The 18,949-nt window shown below is 37.5% G+C and overlaps 2 protein-coding genes across 2 annotated transcripts; one reads left to right on the top strand and one right to left on the bottom strand.

Moving 5' to 3' along the window:
* The first annotated feature begins 82 nt into the window (after positions 1–82).
* On the top strand, positions 83–9,256 carry LOC122009772. Its single transcript, XM_042566056.1, has 16 exons — positions 83–233; positions 387–488; positions 2,431–2,482; positions 4,534–4,621; positions 5,559–5,766; positions 6,237–6,399; positions 6,482–6,519; positions 7,349–7,424; positions 7,500–7,568; positions 7,673–7,698; positions 7,795–7,938; positions 8,011–8,136; positions 8,243–8,672; positions 8,798–8,850; positions 8,943–8,996; positions 9,118–9,256. The coding sequence occupies exons 3-16, from the start codon at positions 2,448–2,450 to the stop codon at positions 9,219–9,221; spliced, it is 1,614 nt and encodes a 537-aa protein (XP_042421990.1). The 5' UTR covers positions 83–233; positions 387–488; positions 2,431–2,447; the 3' UTR covers positions 9,222–9,256.
* A 112-nt stretch (positions 9,257–9,368) lies between these two features.
* On the bottom strand, positions 9,369–11,315 carry LOC122009774 (protein trichome birefringence-like 28). The gene is made up of 5 exons (XM_042566057.1): positions 10,688–11,315; positions 10,432–10,603; positions 10,155–10,354; positions 9,921–10,079; positions 9,369–9,846 (listed from the first exon to the last, which is right to left on the bottom strand). The coding sequence occupies exons 1-5, from the start codon at positions 11,203–11,205 to the stop codon at positions 9,498–9,500; spliced, it is 1,398 nt and encodes a 465-aa protein (XP_042421991.1). The 5' UTR covers positions 11,206–11,315; the 3' UTR covers positions 9,369–9,497.
* Between the last annotated feature and the right edge of the window lie 7,634 nt (positions 11,316–18,949).

Here is an 18,949-nt window from a genome sequence, read left to right as displayed (position 1 = left end):
ATGTCATGTTTTCCTTTGATATAACATACTTATTAGGATGTCCTGACCTGTGCTGAAGTAAATAAATGAATTTTAGAACAGCTGTTCTTCTTCTATTCTTCCTGAAAAAGCATCAGCAACTCAAAATCTTGGCGGCAAAGTTGAAGGCTTTAAGTTGTCAGCAGCTTCACGTGAATGTGGTTCAAACTCTGCTCATTTTAAATCACAAGCAATTGAAGAACAAGTTCAGGATGGTATGCAATCTGCATAATGATCTTTTAAGCAGTGCCTCCTTGAATTGAATGATTTAAATTCATTTGCCTTGTGGGATTATCTATTTAAAGAGTCTCCACATTTAGTTATTTATTTTGTTTCCTTTAATGTTTTTAATAAATATTTCTCTGTAGAGAATTTGGTTCTTGGTTTACTCAACGATGATGACAAAGATAGAGAAATAGACAACAAAGCAAAAGTAGCTCCTGAAACTCATGTTGCATTTTCAGTTGGAGGTATAAAAATAAAACATGCTGAGTTTATGCTTTTAATAGATGAATTTGGCTTTTTTTTTGCTTCTCACACTTTCTTTCTCTATTGTGATTTTGCATGGCATGTAACCCATCTTTGGCAATAAACTATAAACAAGAAATCTCAAAGAACATGATGGCCAAGCCCAAATAGTTGGGACAAACAAATTTTGATGATGACGATCTTAAAGAACATGATACTACAAGTTACATAAAGATAACTGGGTAGTGGCATAAAATTCAACGTTAGAACCAATTGGTAATTGTTTTAGCACATAAGGCACCTTGTAAAAAAGGAGTGTTGCTTGGACTGCTCTTAGTTACTCTGAGACAAAGAAAATGAAAATTGAGAAAGAATGGTGTCTTGTGTGAATTCATGTTTTATGACAAAACTTCCATACAAATGGAATCATTTACCTGTAAATTGGCTATAAAACGTCACACTAGTTTCATTTCACATGGGGACTAGTGGGCTGATCAAGGGGTTAAAGGTTTGGAAATGATTGCTATCATCGTGGGCAAATGTTCAATTCTTTCATCTGAATGGGCCCTTATACTTGGTATCAAAGGAGACAATTGTAGACATGACAACAAATTTAGAAAGGACTATCTCATGTTGCTAGACACACCATCATTGGGTCTCACATATTGCCAATTTGTGATGACTTTTTGTCTTAACAGGAACATTATGCCTAAAGTGAGGAAGAGATGGTGAAACTCTAGCTTGGTGGCACATGGAGAGCTACGGGCTAAGCAAGGGAGTTTACAGCCTTAGAGACAAGTGAACTATTATTAGGTTAGGCTTAATCTTTTCAAATCATTGGTTGTGTCTAACAAGTTAATGGGATAGTTCTGTCATTGATGTTGGTCTTTTCATTTAGTACTAAAGGCATTTAACCTAAATATGTTTAGGTGTCTTGAAAGTGTTGTGCTTGCTCATGTGACAGTGAAGTTCCATTGGACGTGACATTTGCGATTGAGGAGTCGGATTTGGGTCTCGATTGAGATCTCAAGAATTAAGTGAGTGAGATTGTGACACTTTTAGCTTAGTTCCAGTTGGAGAGTTGTGGGCTAATCAATGGGCTTAGTTGAGTGAACCACTCTTAACATGCGCTTAAGCATTTAGGTCAATAGTCCCTAACAAGTTGATGGTTGATTTTCTCTTATATGCGGATGGTTGCATGAAATGACAATCATATAAGACTTTTCTTGCTAACAACATAGCTTTTAGTTCTTGACTCAGATGTTAACTAGTATCAATAGGAAAATATGGAAGGATTAAAATGTTTTCTTCTTTGTCATCATTTAGTGTTACAAGAACTCCAAAAATATGTAGGTTATCATGTTGTACTTAGGTTAAGAGGACTTTCTGTTCAACACTTAAACTAATCCAAACTCAAATCAACATAGTCCTTGTGTCTAATTTTTCATTTGTTGTTAAGGCCTTAGTCACAACATTAACTTCACATGATGATTGGAAGTTGCTAAGAAGTACATTCTAGCTTAAGAGGTGTCTTGTTAATCATTCATTTGCATTTGAATTTCCCACTTCCAGACTCAATCATCTAAAAAAATTGATTGTACATATACTAAATAATATGCTATACATCTAAATGGAAGAAGTTAGCTGACAAGCACACCAACGAGCAAGGAGGCAGGCTACACTAATTTGGTAATCTAATTGGATAGATAAATTAGATTACTAAGTAAAGAATGACACAATGCTAGTGCTTTTGTTTTTTAAGCAATTTATTGGGTGCTTACAATTGTTGACCCATGCATGACTTACATTACATGTATGCTATGTGAGCATTTCCATAGGTAATCATGAGAGTACCAATAGTTCCATGATCATACATTTCCTTTTCATATGAGACAACTAAGAAAACAAACTTCTAGTTTTAAATTTATTTGTTCTTCATGTCAGGTCTTGGCAAGGTCAGGATGGAAACTCCTGCTCACTCACCAAGAACACAAAGGTTTTGTCATGAAACTTGTGATTCAACGTTTTCAGCATTTACTTGAACATGCCTGTCTAAAATATTAATTCACACTAGAGAGGATTTACATTGAAGTCTTAGAATTTTTTTTTGACAGAAAATACTAATTATGCTGATGATATATAAGGTCACCCAACCTATTTCCACCAAAGCAATGCAAAGATTGTAAGTTTGAGTTGGAATGATGAAGTAATGTCCTTTCTAGTTAGTTGATTGAATTTATTGATCTGAACTCCATCTTTTATCTATGTATGTACTTAGGGAGAAATAGAAGAGACTAGGCCCTTTAAATATGGTCTACAAACTCTATACTTAAATCACACCTTGCAAAAATAAAGGAATTATAAAACAAACCTAATGTAGTGCTCTGGTTCTGGTGGACCGACTCCATAATAAATCTGATTACAATAACAAAATTAAAAATATAGTGATGACCAAAGTTAAAAAAGTTGAGTCATGCCAGAGTTTTAATCTTTGACTGGTGATGGCTTAATATAAGGGTTGTTTTCATTTATATTTTTATCATGATTTGGCAACAACCTTGACTAGCTAAATGTTTTACTGATTAGACTGAATTTAGAAGTTGAAATCATTGTGTTGAGAAAACTCTGAACTATGTAATATTCCTTTGTATAAATAGCTTTATTCCTGTGTACTTGAGTTGAAGCTTCTTTATGTACCTATGATTCACACATAACCAAATCCTATGACAACAAAAACTCTAATATGGCTATCCAAATTCTCATATTCATACCCTTTTTCAAATGCTAAAGAAATTTTATCTTTGCACAGTGGTCCAAATTGATTAGTGCAATGGAATGCTCAAGTTGGATTTGTATCTACAAAGGCCTATCCAACCTTTGTTGAGAAATGGGGCATTTCATAAGATCGACTGGGAGATTTAGAAAGTGAACTTTTGAAGAAATTACTTAGGGGGTGTTTGGTTGATGGGTTTGGGAATGAGGGAATGGAATGATAGTAAAAGATGATATTTGGATTGTGGGTTTGGGAATGACAATTTGGGAATGATTTCTAGATTTATGGGAATCAACCAAACCCATATAACTAGGTGGGTTTCATTTCCATTCTCATTCCCATTACACCTTACTATCAAACCCATACCCATAGCCATTCCCATCATTTAACCAAACGCCCCCTTAGTTTTACCAAAAAAAGTTGAAAATGGGCATATTCTGTTAAATCAAACTAATTTTGAAATCCATCAATATAGTTGATTTTTGACCAATCCTAGCTAAAATTCTAATTAATTTGCACAAAGGAAGATGATTCTTCGTAGCTCACATAAATTCCACATTCTTTCTCCACAAAAGATAAATTGTTTAACCTTGTCATCACTAACTAGATCGAGTGTCACTTTGATTAATATTATTGATATTTAAGTTAACATATTCTGCTATTAATATAATTTTATTAACTATTATTTATTATTTTTATACTGTACTGTTAATAACTATCTTTTGCAATGTCATATGTGAAATAGTTTCATTTATCATTCTTAATACCATTAATGTCGGTTCCAAGCCTGAATGAGAAAAGTTGAGGATTGTGTTAAACCTACACAGTCAACAACAAAATTTGTTTGAAGCTATAAGCATGAACTTCAATCCTATTTTACATAAGGCTAGGTTGTTACTGTATGTTACTAGTGTTATGGCCTTGATACAGCTCAATGGATAGATAAGTTTCTTGTAGTTGGCCCCAAATAGTTGAAACAAACTTGATGATGATGATAACAATGATTTCACAAGTCCTAATCCTATATGATTCATCCTTAGATATTTTGACTATCCGATCCAATACCGATACCTATTTAAACAACCATAAATTTATTATTTCTAAAATTACATGACACCTTTTGCTGGTTGATAATTATGGGAGATTATATTGATTTATCTAAGCAGTACAGTTGTCTTGAAAGATAGAGAGGTTTACTTATTTTAATGAGAACTTTCAGCGGTTAGAATCATGAGTTATATTCTAAACCTTGATGTTATTGATCTGTTCTACAGGGGTTTCAATTCACCACCAAGGGTGGCTGGACTCTTAAAAGACTCATCAAAGTTTAGGTCCATGTCTTCTGATCTTGGGCTAGAACGGGTAATTATTCTTTTTTTTTTCCCTCTCTAAATCATAATTTATGTCATATCAAAATATGTCTCGCAAATAGTATGATGCTTAGAAGGGGAACCTTGGTAAAGTTATTGCTTTGTGACCAAAAGGTCACGAGTTCGAATCCTAGAAACAACCTCTTGCAAAAAGCAGGGTGAGGCTGCGTACAATGGATCTTTCCCCAAGACCTTGCATGGTGGGAGCTTCGTGCACCGGACTCTCTTTTTAAATAATATGATGCTTATAAAGTCCATGCTTTCCATGAATACAAACTCATTTTCTATAATTAAATAAGAAAAAAGAAATAAAGTATCTCATAACAAAATATTAGTTTTCTTTCAACACAACAAATAAAGAGCTCTTTTCTCTAATTTATTCCTGATTTGCCTATAATATCAATAATTTCCTGAAAGTGCTTGGTGTTGTAGTTCTTTATATTTTTGTTTACATTTTGTATTTAGGTTTCTTTCTATCCATAGCTTTCATGGCATCACTTGGCAGCTTGTGATGATAACATTTGCTTAACCGTGATTTACATTCCTTTTCATCCATTTTCGATGAAAATTGAGAACTCGTTTTTTGTTGAACATTGCCAGTTTACAAATGTTTTCATCTTCATAGATTCATTCTTATATTCTATTGAGAACTCGTTTCTTGTTGAACTGGGTAGTTTAGCCAATTCCCAAAACACCAGCTGTGTCCACTTTAAAGAGATGTTTGTTGTGTCACATCTTACTTGGTTGATTCTGTTGCTGAAGAACATAGAACTCTAAAATCCAGCTCATGCATTTCTTGCTAGCAAAGCCATATCAGTAATAAAAATCCAACTAGATAACCAACTAGACATGCTTTTGTTCGGTGTTATTTGATGCCACATTTTTTCGTAAAATCAGATTTAGTATTTTGTTTCTCCTTTGACTTGCAGAGTGAAGCTATGTATGATATCAGTAAGCTAATTCACAGGGATTCTGAAGTAGTTTGCAAACAGAAGTGTTGTACTTATGAGAAGAGGAATAGGGAATCTTCGAAGTTTGTTAACTCATGTATCTACTCAGATGTGCTTGATGATATGCCTGATTTCCTTGGTAGTAACAATGAAAATTTTCAAGAAAGGCCATATGAATTAAGAGAATGTAAGTTTCTTCATTGTCTTGGGATGAATATTTTAATTCAGATCCTTGTTAATTGTTTTTCATTGTCTGATTTTTTACATTCACTTCAACCATGGGAGGACAGTTCTTTGTTAATTGATTTTCTTAACAATCAGTTCTTTGTTGATATGGTTACCTGAATACTTAGTTCATCATCTTAGTAGAGTCTAGAACTTGCTTAATTGTTAGGATCAAGTTTACCTTCAGTGCACTTTCATGCATTTGGTATTAGTTCTGAAAATTTTAAATTTCTATCATGCATAATTATGGACCTTAGAAAATGCTTCTACAAATGTCAAATGTGAGCTATTGTTTCATTGCTATCTTCCCCCCTGATACTTACCTGTCAGAATGTTAATTAGTCATTTACATGGACTATCTGCATCAATATTGTTTGTTTCATTCACTTCGAAGTCCCACAGCTAAAATAAAACCATCAACTCATTTCCCAGATAGTAATGATATTCTGGACGATAGTTTCATGGGCATATGGGAGCATGATGCAGCTTGCGACATTAAGTCCTATTCTAGAAATCACACTTCTGCCATCTCGAATGCAAATACATCGGAGTTGAATAACAATTTCTTTGGGGATTTCTCTTTAGATACTAGCAGGTTCACTATCCGACATAATGCCTTTTCTATATAAACAACCAATGATCTTACTGTTTTGTTTTCTATGTTCTTTTTTCTCTAGCTTTGGAGCAGAACAACATAAGAGACACATCAATTCAGGTTGGCTAATATCAGTTTCTTTGTTTTGTCTTTAGATTATTGGTATTCCATAAAGATGTCCTCAGTTTTTTTTTTCTCTAGAAAAATGAATGGCAATTTGGTGTGAAATTGAATGTGGAGGAGAAGCTCGATGTGATGAATTGAGAGTTGCATGCAAGTGGAACCGAGAGATATTGCAATTTAGAGGAGTTCGAAGTGACACTAGCTTTGGTTTCTAGCCCATCCCCCTCCACTTGTTGTATTGAGGATCTTGTATGCCAGTCAACAAACAGAACAAAAAAAATTCACTTCACACTTGTGTTTGATTCGATTATATTATACGAATATAAACATCAATTGTTGCAATGAGTCTTTATGCAGTAATGCCATCATGATTGCATTGAACCACATATATCTTTAGTGACTCGATTCTGTTAAGTTCTTTGATTTGAGAAGAAATACTCATTGTTACTCTTTCAGTATGAAGTATGCCTTCTTCCAGGGCATTGGATCCCCATTTATTTTTTTCCCTAAAAGCATCAATAGCTTATTCATGGCAATTTACGGAGTTCAAACTCAAGTTAAACAGTTAATTGTTTTATGCTGAATATCTGTGTTTTTCAAAACAGAATTCGATAATTGTCATACTGCTAACGTTAATGTTGTACATTAACCTTATGCTAGTCTGATATCGCTTCCCAGAGTTGACTCCTGCAGATTTTTATTTGTAGATCTTCTTCACATTGTTGTTTAGCTTTTGCCATTTGCCCCTGCTTCCTTATAAGTGCAAATTTCTCTTTTAGTCATTGTTATTTTATCTTGGTGACACTCTTCAACCGCTTAATGTCAGAAATGGAGGACTCCTTATTCAGTCTTTCAGCAATAGAAAAAGAATGCAATCTCATATTTTTTGACAAAGATAGAAGGTATTGCCCTGTTAGCTTATGACCATGAACTGCAATGTGGTTGATTAAACTTTGGATTGGATCCTTTCTGGACAGTAATTTCAATCTACCTTCTTGGTCTTTCACTGAAAAGGAAAATTTGCCAGACAGCGCAAGCTCTTTAAGGTAAATAAATGCATATCCTCTTGCTCCTCTCACCCAACCCCAGTGGACTTTCCTTTTTCAGATCCTAACAAAGTTCATCTTATACTGGTTGGAACTTTGTGCAGTGAAGAGTCATGCACATCTACTGCAGGTCATTTATTGATTGTTGCCGCTAATTTTTATTGCAAGTTTATAATCCTAACAGCTATATTTATTCATATGAATCTAAGTAAAAGTTGATTTTCAGCTAGAGAAGATAAAAATTATGAATTTCTATCACATTCAGCAAAATTGAGAAGCAAGAAAAGACATCTAAGTGACCTGGACAAAACCTTCATGAATCTGAATGCAATCAAGAAAAACCACATGGATGAGATGGATATAAGCTCAGGTAATAACCTCAGTTAAGGAAAATAAGTTATCAAATTTGGAATTTGATGGAGTGTTCGTTACATGAATTCAGAACCTGGAAAAGATAAGTTCGTACCAAATCCATTAAACTCTAAAGCTCATCATTGCTCAAAAGTTTCACCTGGACTTCAGAAAATTCCAGATCTCAGTTTCAATTTTCATCTGGAGGAACTTTCAGGTAATGTGGTTTGAATAAAGTTCTGGATCCAAAAGTTTTATGGAAATAAATTACATATCATAATGGCAGAATGCATCAATGATTTGCTTTTGCTGCCACAATGCAGACTTCAAAGAGAACACATCTAGATTGAAAATGCCTGTTGACCATGCAAGTCGTTTTGATTTCAGTTTCGCAAATGATAGATCAGAAGAACTATCAGGTTTTTCTGTTTGGAACAAGAACCACAAACAAACTAGGAAGACAGAAGTTTGCTTACCATATTCAGTCTTCTCTGGGGATAATCAAGACAGAATTCCGATGCCTGAACCAATGAGGCAAATAAATTCTTCTATCAATGAAGGAGATGTAGATGGTAGTTCCTCGAATCTAGAAAGCAAGGTATTGGGTGAAAAATCGTTGTGTTCACAGAGCAGCAGAGAAAACAGCAAGGAAATACAAAGCGGCTGTGCAGAACTGAATAATGAAACAAAAAAACCATCTTTTGGTTCTGAAGGAACCAACTCAGGACTTCAAACTTACATCAATGAAAAACTGTAAGCATGCACTATCTTGTAATTCTCGTTCATATGCAGTTCTTTCTTTGTCGAAGTCGTAAAATAAGTTTCTAGCATAAAAAAAAAATAGTGACTAATACTCATTGTCTGCTGTTCTGTGTTAGTGAACATGATTGCAGTACCCCCGATCCGAATCCAATACAAATCCTAAAGAAAGGTCTCTTATGCGCTTTACTTGGTTTTGTCTGTCGAATTATGTCAACTAATTTTCTGAGGAAACAACCTCCTTATTTCGTCACTCTTTTACAGGTTCTGTCGAAGAAAAGATGGGATCTGAAGTGGCAATTTTTAGAAGTTTATCAGGTATCTCTCTGATTCAGAAACTATTTCTATCAAACAAATGAATCCTTAGAATGCTCTTTTGCATCTTTGTAATACGTGAAGGGAAGGATTGATAAGTTGTCTCATTATTTTGCAATTGAAGGGAAGGACTTCTCCAAAGAGCATGGAACCGAGACCATGATGAAATTCGACAGTCTATATATCCGTCTCTTGCACAAAGAATTTATCTGGAAGTTGACCAAGTAGGTCTGTGCTTTCCCTGCACTTTGTTACAAGCTTACAACCTCTTGATTAACTTTGGTCGTGTTCTAAGCAAGCCGGAGAGTAAGAGCCTTATGAACTCTGTTGCGTAATCTCCTACTGAATTTCTTTTTCCGCTATTAGGGCAATTCATTTTACCAGATTGAGTTCTTGCGTGATGATAATTAAAGAATTTAATCTCACATTGAAAACAAATAAAAAATCGTGGATCGGGCGAGCTGGGTCGATTGAGGTCTGGCCCATTCATCCGGCCCAGTTTTGCTATGGCCGCGAAACGATCCGAGCGTACACGAATTCGTTCCACGTGTCCGGGAGGCCCGGCAGGCACCAGTGGATGCAGTCGGCGTAAGTGGCCGGATCCCTCTGCTGCTCCGCCGTCAGCAGCTTCCCCTGCCGGAGCGTGTGCACCGACGTGTGCGCATCCTTCCGGAACTGCGACAGCTTCGTGATGTTGATGAACGCCGCCGGGAACCGCATTGCCCGCGTCGCCTCCTCCTCCGCCCGGAACAGCCGCCAGTCCGTCCCCAGCCTCGCCGTCTGCGACGCGTTCGCGATCGGCATCGTCTCCATCGCGCACTTCACCCCCTTCGGGTTCCCCCAATCCTTGCTCCTGCGATCGAAACCGTAATAGCCACCCGTCGATCCCTAAAAGGAAGCAATTTCGGAGGAGAACGAAATCCCCACCTCATATGATTCGGTGACAAGCTCATGAAGATCACCATCGTCTTCTTCGGATCCAGATTCCTCTGCACCCAGCTGGCCCACGTCGCCATCACTCGCCGGTACGCCACCGGCCGGTCGACCAGATCGTACTCCCTCGATCCCCTCCTGAACGAGCCTCGCCTGTTGTAGAGATTCCCAAAATTTCATGAATCAGAAGCCGGAAAATGAAAGCCATCAACGGCGGAAGCTACTCACAGAAGCTTCATCTTCGCTGTGTTCATCCACCAAATGTAGGTATTGAAGATCAAGTAATCCACCCCCTTCCAGTGCTTCCCGTGCTTGGCAATGGAGTCCGCCATGATGATCCGGTCCCGGATGCTGTGAATCTGAGGATCGTCGGAGTTGGACTCCACCAGGAACGGCGCCCAGTAGAACTCCACAGTGGCATTATACTCCTGAAAGCGAAGATCCAGAACAGGGGACTCAACTACTCCGTTGATTTCAGATCAAAATAACAAAAATGGAGCTTCACCTCTGCTCGGAAAACATTGAACGAGCCTTTCTTCACCAGAGTCTTCCTGCCCTGCGGGATGGCGGATTGCACGAGGCAAACCATGGATTCCCACTGGTTCCTGTTGAGAGAATCTCCGACGAACATGAGGCGCTTCCCCCGCAGCCTCTCCAACAGCGCCTTCGCGTCAAATCTGTGTTTTTCTCTCTCTCTCAGTAGGGAGATCCCTCGAAGGAGGAGCGATTTTAGGGCGAAGAAGAGGTCGTTCGATACCTACCTGGGCATATCACAGTCCCGGGGTTGCCACCGCCATTTCTGGTAGCTGTCGTCTGGGCGGCCGTTCCGGATGCAGGTCACCTGCTCGGTCAGGAACTGGCACTCGTGCTCCTTGTAGAGCGGATACGAGACGTCGTCGAACACCCACCGCCCTACGGCGAGTTCGCACTCGTCTTGCGCGGCCGCCGCAGGCCGCCTGTTGGCCTCCACCTTCGGCGGAATCTGAGTCCGCTCCGGCACAGGGTCGGCGACCGCCGAAGAAATGCCGGCCGGCGGCGTATTTCTCGATTCGCCGGCGAGGTCCTTCTGGTACTTTGATCTGGCGGCTGTGCCGAAGGAGTAGTCGGCCAGGGACTTGATTTCGTCGGTGTAGAAGAAGATGAGGAAGAAGAAGGCGGAGAAGAGGAAGAGGAAGAGGGTGTGGGAGGCGTTCTTGCGGCTGCCGGTGAGGAGGGCGCGCTTCACTGCTACGGCCTTGGGCGCAACGGAGAGCGTCGCTCTCCGCCGAGGCGAAGCCATCGAACGGGCAGAAGACGGCGACCGAAGGCGGAGAGATTTGAGCAGGCAGAAGTGGCAGCGGAAGAAATTGAGAAGGATGTTGATGTTGAGTGGCCGTGAAGGATGCAAATTCAAATTTTACAGGGGCCCTTTTGATTTAGGTTTCATTTACCGTGAAGGGAAGGGAAGGGAAGAGGGATGGGATTTTCAGAGATCTCCCTTGTTGTTTACCTGAATGGAAAAAAAAAAATAATTAATTAGGTTGGATGATGAGTAATGTCAAGCGGAGGATGATCAATTTAATCCAACAAAAATTTTCTATAAATAATTAAGATAAATTAAGAAGTACATAAAACACACGATTAAAAAGTATATCATCCTCAAAAGTAATTTTAGCCGCCAAACATATCCATTCAAAATAATTATTCTTTCTTTTAGCACTATTGTAAAAAAAATAAATTAGGATAACATCAAATTATTTTAATTTTAATAAAGTTTAAATTTTTTTAATTAAATTGGTAAAAAAATATTCTCATACAATAATATTGTATGTATAGTAATTTAAATAAAAATAAAATAGTTAATTTTTTACCCAATGAATTATAACTATTTGACAGTTGTCATAAAAAATATTGAAATATGGGGATATTTTAGATATAAAATATTTAGTGGGTCCTTTTATTTATTTATTTATTTTTTTTGAAAAAAAGCTGTATTTTTTTTTTTTTTTTATGATTTGCGTGATTTAAAGAGTCTATTTGTTGCTACAACTATATTTGTTTTTTTCCTAAATATGAGAGAGGGTCCATTGATAAGCTTTGCATATCTCTGTCCCTTCCTATTCAGGTAAATTCATCGACCGCATGGACTTTGTACATTTTGCTCATGCCCGGTTACTTCTCTGTAAAGAGCTTTTCATAGCAAATAGATTTAGTAAAATTCAAGAGAATCATTATTCCTTTTGTTCGAAAGTATTAGATTTTGTCGTATTTAAATTCCAGTTCAGGGCTGCGGACAGCGGTTTTATTTATTTATAATAAATCAAAAAGCTGATTTTGGTCCCCGAGCGTTCCTCATCACTCGTCTTACAAAGAAGAGATAAATTACGTATGGAACAATGTGTTAGGTGGGAGGCCATTAAATCCATTCAAGTAGTGAATAGTGCGAGCAACTTGCAGGCCTGAGATTGCCGAGATAAATTTAAAAATGCTCAAAAGAATTTTTAGTTAGCATTAGATATTTAATTTTTTTAAAAAAATTGATTAATTAGAATATTTTATAAAAATTTTGATTATCTGGATAAATTAGGAGGCTTCCAAGAACACCCATAGTAATATTCTTAATTCTATATTTTACTGGAGCAAAATTTTTTATAATGATTAGAATTTAAATCTTAAAATTTTAAATTATTTATGAGAGGGTTTAATCTTTGCACGATTGGCCGGCGAGGTTATGCCCAAAAGTTACACGGACAACTGGATGTGATGGAAACCTCACCGACCAAATTTGATGCGAATATGAATACACACGGAAGAAGCGGTAATGTTAAAATAACTATATTATGTTTAATATGATATAGATTATATTAATAGAGGAAGAGATAATTTTTTTTATTAATAATGATAAAATAAAATAAAATTTATATAAGTATAAATAAAATTATAATAACAGAGCGAATCCAATAGTGTAAAATCATACATATTTATCCCATATCGCTTGGTGGAGTAAATTATTGAATTATGCATAAGTTAAAATTGTTTTTTATTGAAATAGTCAAAAGTCTCAGGCTTTTTTCACTTATTACGAAAAGGATGCCCTATCTCGACTATATATATTTTACTTTTTAAATTATCTTTATATTTTTACTTATTATAATAGTTAATAGATAGTTATAATATAATACTGACTAGTATTAATAAAAAAAATTTTTTTTTTATATTACAGTGACTATGATTTATAATTGTTGTAATAAGATGTTATATATTAGACCGTATGGATTTGAGATGAAATATTTATATTATAAAAAAATATAGATATGTTATATTAACGATCTTGATATAGAGGGAGGTACATATAAATACATAGACATAAGATGTATAATGAGATAAATTTCAGGTTGTCAATTTCTAAAAATCAACTCTTAATTATTATGTCAAAGATGTCGTATGTTTATCGTCTGTGTTATGTTCTGAGATTGAAGTATTGATATTATAAGAGTCATGTCGAAATGTTAACATAAAATAATAAAATAATATTGATTAGTATTGATGAAAATAAAGTATTTATATTTTGACAGTGATGAACTATAATTATAAATTATATCTACTAAATATATATTGTAATAGCATTTTTTTAGTTTCGAAATAGACATATAGTGAAACGAAATAAAGTGTTTTGTTGATAATACATCAAAAAGGAATGTCGTTTAACGATTCCAATAAAAATATACGTTCTTTAAATTTTGGTCTTGTAGTCACTAAGCAGGTTTGAGAGTGAGTTTTTTTTCTCGATTATCCACTCTTCAATTCTTCTCATCCTTATCTTCTCCCTTTTTTTATCTTCTTTCCTCCCAAGTAAACCTAGACCTGTAGAATAGGGAGGTGCGTCTGACACTAATGACAGAGAAATGCACAACGAAGACAAAATTAAAAAAATATATATATTTAAAAGAGATGCATGAAGAACATGCTCCCGAATTATAAAATTTAGATTTAGTCAGAATAATTATGGAATCCATTAATTATTGACCTATTTTTCTGAAGGAGATATTGAGTGCACAACACTGTTTATCAAAGATGATGTTGGATTGAAAGTGCTAGAGGAGGGATAGGGGATGAATAGCGCTCGAGATTATTTCATACGTTTCGGAATTGTAAGAAAAGCGTATCGAGTTTAAAGCAGCGGAAAGATAAATAGAATAAGCACAAACACACAGAAGACAGAAGACACCAAAAATTTACTTGGTTCGGAGCCTAGGGCGACTCCTACTTCAAGGCTCGCGATCGTTGATCGTTTCCGGTGGGCAATAACTATAGTATCGAAAAGATGATTACAATCTGAATTACAGTTAAGTGCAAATAAAAGAAAAACTATACCAACGAAACGAGAACAAAGAAATTTGGAGCTCTAATTCGTTGGAGTAGCAGAGCGTCATTGGAGCATTTGTAGCAGCACACGGACGAGCACAAGTTGTTCTGTTCGAGATGTTGTGTCCGGCTGCTTCCGAGGCTCCTTTTTATAGCTTCTGTGAAGCTGATCCAGATCCCCAAGCTTCGAGATCTGGCTTGACTCGAGGCGGATCAGTCAACCGATCCCTGCGTTCGGTCAACCGATCAGACAGTCTTCTCCCATCCGATCCGCTCGCTCCGCTTCGATCTGGTCAAGTCTCATCCTCGATTCGGTCGACCGATCCCATCGTTCGGTCGATCGATCAGCTCCTCTGACCCGATCAACCTGGCCTGATTCAGTCGACGCTGATCCTTGGTTCGGTCGACCGATCCTCCGGTCAAGCCTGGTCCAATCTCTGGAAGTTTGATCTGCTGGCTTCGGGGTTCGGTCGACCGATCCCAATGTTCGGTCGATCGATCCTAGTCAGACCTAACCCAGCATAAACATATTAGGGTGCGTTTGGTTTGCTACATTTTCATTTTCATTTTTCTGAAAAACGCATGTTTTCCGTTTTTTAGAAAATGACTTTTCCGCGTTTTTCGTTTTCTTAGAAAACGCTCTCTCATTTTCTTAAAAATAAATGTGGAAAACGCAAACCAAACGCGTTTTCCATTTTCTCAGAAAATGAAAATAGAAAACAGCGTGGAAAACGCAAACCAAACGCCCCCTTAGTTTCTTGCAAAACAGAGTTAGAACACAAACGATAATATATAGAAATAAATTTGACAGTCTCCATACTGTCCGGGTCTGACTTCGGATTTCCGACCGGAAAATCCTAAGTTGACCCGACGCCTACTGTGTCCCTCTGCGGGGAACGCATCCTCACCTACTCCTCTCAGGAGAGTTACCTGATGTCAGCTCAATCCTCCAGATCTACTGGACTTTTGCTCGGCACTCGATGCTTCCGAACTTTCTGCTGGACTCCCGCTTCCCGGCTCGTCCAGTCTTCCACCTGGTTCGCGACACTAGGACTTTCAACCTAGGGTTATCTCCCCCTAGGACTTTTGCCTGAAGCTCTCGACCCGCCAAGACTTTCCGCATAGGGTTACCGCCCCCTATGACCTAGGGTTACCACCCCCCAGGGTTTTCCCTTTCCCTAACCGCAGCTAGGACTTTCCTGAAACACTCAAGCATACATGATCCTATCCGAACGCTGAATCAACGGACGCTGGGCACGTGGCTCTCTCCGAATTGCTGACGTAGATCTCCAACCGGTCGTATGGACCTCCGGCGAACCTGCAAGGAAGTCGGGCCGGGAGGGGGTTCCCGGCGACGACCCTCCGATGCTCAAGTCAGGCAAGAGGAAATGCAGAAGTGGCTTCGGATACGAGAGAATGCGTGATCGCGTAAAAAGCGTACCTCTGGCGAAGTGTGAGGACCCTTATATAGAGCTGTGAAGAAGCTTATGCACACACACCGAGGCGAATACGTGTCCTCTTACCATACCTCAGTATGAGCTTGTCAGAGGAGCTTGCTTGACACCATACTGCTATAGTCCGAGCACCTCTCTGATAGGACAATAGAACCTTCCGTCATGGGCTTTTGCGTATGGGTTAGTCGTCGAACACGCTGGTTGTCAGAAGATGTCCCTCGATGTTTCCCTTGTCCTTTTGTCTCTTCTGTTCCCGCGCCAAGCGTCTGGCCGCTCGGCAGTCCCCTCACGTCCGACTGGGCATAAGTACTTATCCGCTCGGGAGATTTCAAGTCGTGTGCTCGGATGAAACTGTTCACAGTATTACTGCTTGATGCCTTCGGCCGAGCGGGCTACCCGCTCGGCCATACGACCCTGTTCAACATGAGCGTCGGAACCCCAACTCCCTGTCGGGGTGTCTTTGCTTCCGTTCGGAACTTTCGGTCGGTCGCCCCAATCTCTATCCGCTCGGCCAAGCCTCTAGTTGACCTCTTACCTTTCAACCTCCACGTGGCGTTGACTCTGCTTAAAAAGGGGGTCCCCCATCCTCACTGTCGGATCAATACACATTAGATAACAATTAAACTTAACTTTGAATCCCTTTGCCATTATCAAAACTTGAGTTCGATCGTCGGATGCTTCCCGAACCAACAATCTCCCCCTTTTTTATTATGGCAACCGAAATTCAAAGTTAAGAAAAAATGCAATAAAGATAAGCATAAATTAGCAAAAGTATAAATAAAATGTAAGCACCTTAAAGCTCCCCCTTAATAGAAGCTCCCCCTTAACAAGAGAACTCTTATCCTTTATTTGAATTTTTGATCTACTAAATTTGAATTTTTGTCCTACTCTCCCCCTTTGCCATACATCATAAAACTTTGTAGAAAAACTTAGTAAAAATGTTGAAGCCAAAAAATAACATTTAAAACACCTGGCTTTTAAAACTTTGTAGGGAAAACTTTGTAGGAAGACTTAGAAAAAATTTTGAAAAACAACTATGTTAATTTTGAAAATTTAAAGTAAGGAAGAAACTTAAAAAAAAAAAACACTTAGTTTTTTATAATTATTTTTCATTGTAAGACTCTTAGATAGATTCGAAAAGCTTTGTTGGTAAATATTTTCTTAAGTTTGAACAAGCTTTTTGAACTATAATTTGGAGGAGCAATAAGTTTAAGCCTTAATGTCCAAGCATGAGTCGAGTTAAATTGATTGCCAGTTAACTAAATTCTTTTAATAAGGTATCAAAGCCCTAATGTGCAAGTTGAGTAACCGTCAAAATCAAAAACTTAATTTCTTGGCCACATGTCTAACCATTTAGCTACTAGCTGATTGCCTAGAGGACAACAACTTTCATTTGGTTAGTTAAGTTGAGTCAATAGATCCACTTAGATTTGACTAGGACTGATGACTTGACTTGATTACTGTAAGTTAGGTATTTAACGCCCAGACTTATGTCGATGCACTGACATAAACATTCTTAAGTTCAGGCAGTACTCTATTCACCTCACACCGTTCTACGTATTTTCAAACACAAGCAAGGTAGTCCTAGTATGCTTTGTGAGATGTTCTGGCTGAAACTAGGGGTGCAAGATTCCTAGGGGGAAATCCTATGCTAAACCAGATTTTGAAAAACTAACAAAATTTGGAGCTTTGAAAATCATTTTTCCTAAGATTTTAAAGCCAAGCTGATTTAAAGACAAAATTTTCAAGAGAAGATAAGTCCTATTCTACTAAATACATCCCTATTTGTCTTCTAAGTGAGCTGAACTCAAGTTCAGGTAAGGGTTTTGTGAAGATTTCAACTAGGTTTATTTTGACTCAACATAGTTGAGTACAATATCACCCTTAGCTACATGATCCCTTATAAAATGGTGCTTCACTTCTATATGTTTAGTCCTTGAATGATGAATTGGGTTTTTTGTTAGATTTATTAAACTTATATTATCAATTGAGATTTTTGTTTTCTGATATTCCAGTTGATAGTCTTTAAGGGTATGCATCATCCATAGCAACTGAGATGCGCATTCACCTAAGGCTATATATTCAGCTTCAGTGGTAGATAAAGCAACACAGTGTTGTTTTCTACCTGACCAACTTATTAGGCATTGTCCTAGAAACTGACAGCTACCACTTGTGCTTTTTCTATCTAGCTTGCACCCGACATAGTCTGAGTCAGAGTAGCCGGTTAGGTCAAGGGTGCCAGATCTAGGGTACCATAGTCCAACATTTAGGGTTCCCTTAACATACCTAAGGATTCTTTTGACAAGGGTTAAATGAGACTCTTTTGCACAAGATTGGTATCGTGCAAACATACCTACTGCGAAAATAATGTTTGGTTGGCTCGCAGTTAGGTACAGTAGACTTCCTATCGCACTTCGATAGTATTTCAAGTCTACTGGTTTACCTTCTAGGTCTGAGTCAATTTTAGCATTAGTAGCCATTGGTGTATTAATGATTTTTGAGTTCTCCATTCCAAATTTTCTAATTAATTCCTTAGCATGTTTAGTTTGATAAATATAAATTCCATCTTTAGTTTGCTTAATTTGTAAACCTAAGAAGAAATTAAGTTCACCTACCAGACTCATTTCAAATTCATTTTCCATTAGTTTGGTGAATTCTTTTAAAAATTTAGAGTTGGTTGATCCAAAAATAATATCGTCGACATAAATTTGGGCTATAAAGATGTCGTTTTCTAATGTTTTTATGAAAAGGGTTGGATCTATTTGTCCTTGGTTAAATCCTTTTGATATTAGATAATTGGACAGACATTCATACCAAGCCCTAGGTGCTTGTTTTAGTCCGTATATGACCTTTTTTAGTCAAAAGACATAATTTGGTTGTTCTAAGTCCTCAAATCCTGGGGGTTGACCTACATACACCTCTTCTTTAATAAATCCATTTAAAAATATGAATTTTATGTCCATTTGAAATAGCTCGAATCCTTTGTGTGCTGCATAGGCCAGCAACATTCTAATGGATTCAAGTCTTGCTACAGGGGCATAGGTCTAATCATAGTCTAACCCTTCTACTTGATTGAACCCATTAGCTACTAACTTAGCTTTGTTTCTAACTATTTCACCTTGATCATTTAATTTGTTTCTAAAAATCCATTTAGTGTCAATTATAGTCTTGTTAACGGGTTTAGGCACTCATTCCCAGACCTGATTTCTTTCAAATTGTGCCAAT

The sequence above is a fragment of the Zingiber officinale genome, chromosome 8A (genome assembly GCF_018446385.1).
Source record: "Zingiber officinale cultivar Zhangliang chromosome 8A, Zo_v1.1, whole genome shotgun sequence".
Taxonomy (NCBI): domain Eukaryota; kingdom Viridiplantae; phylum Streptophyta; class Magnoliopsida; order Zingiberales; family Zingiberaceae; genus Zingiber; species Zingiber officinale.
This window is presented reverse-complemented; position numbering and strand designations above follow the sequence as displayed.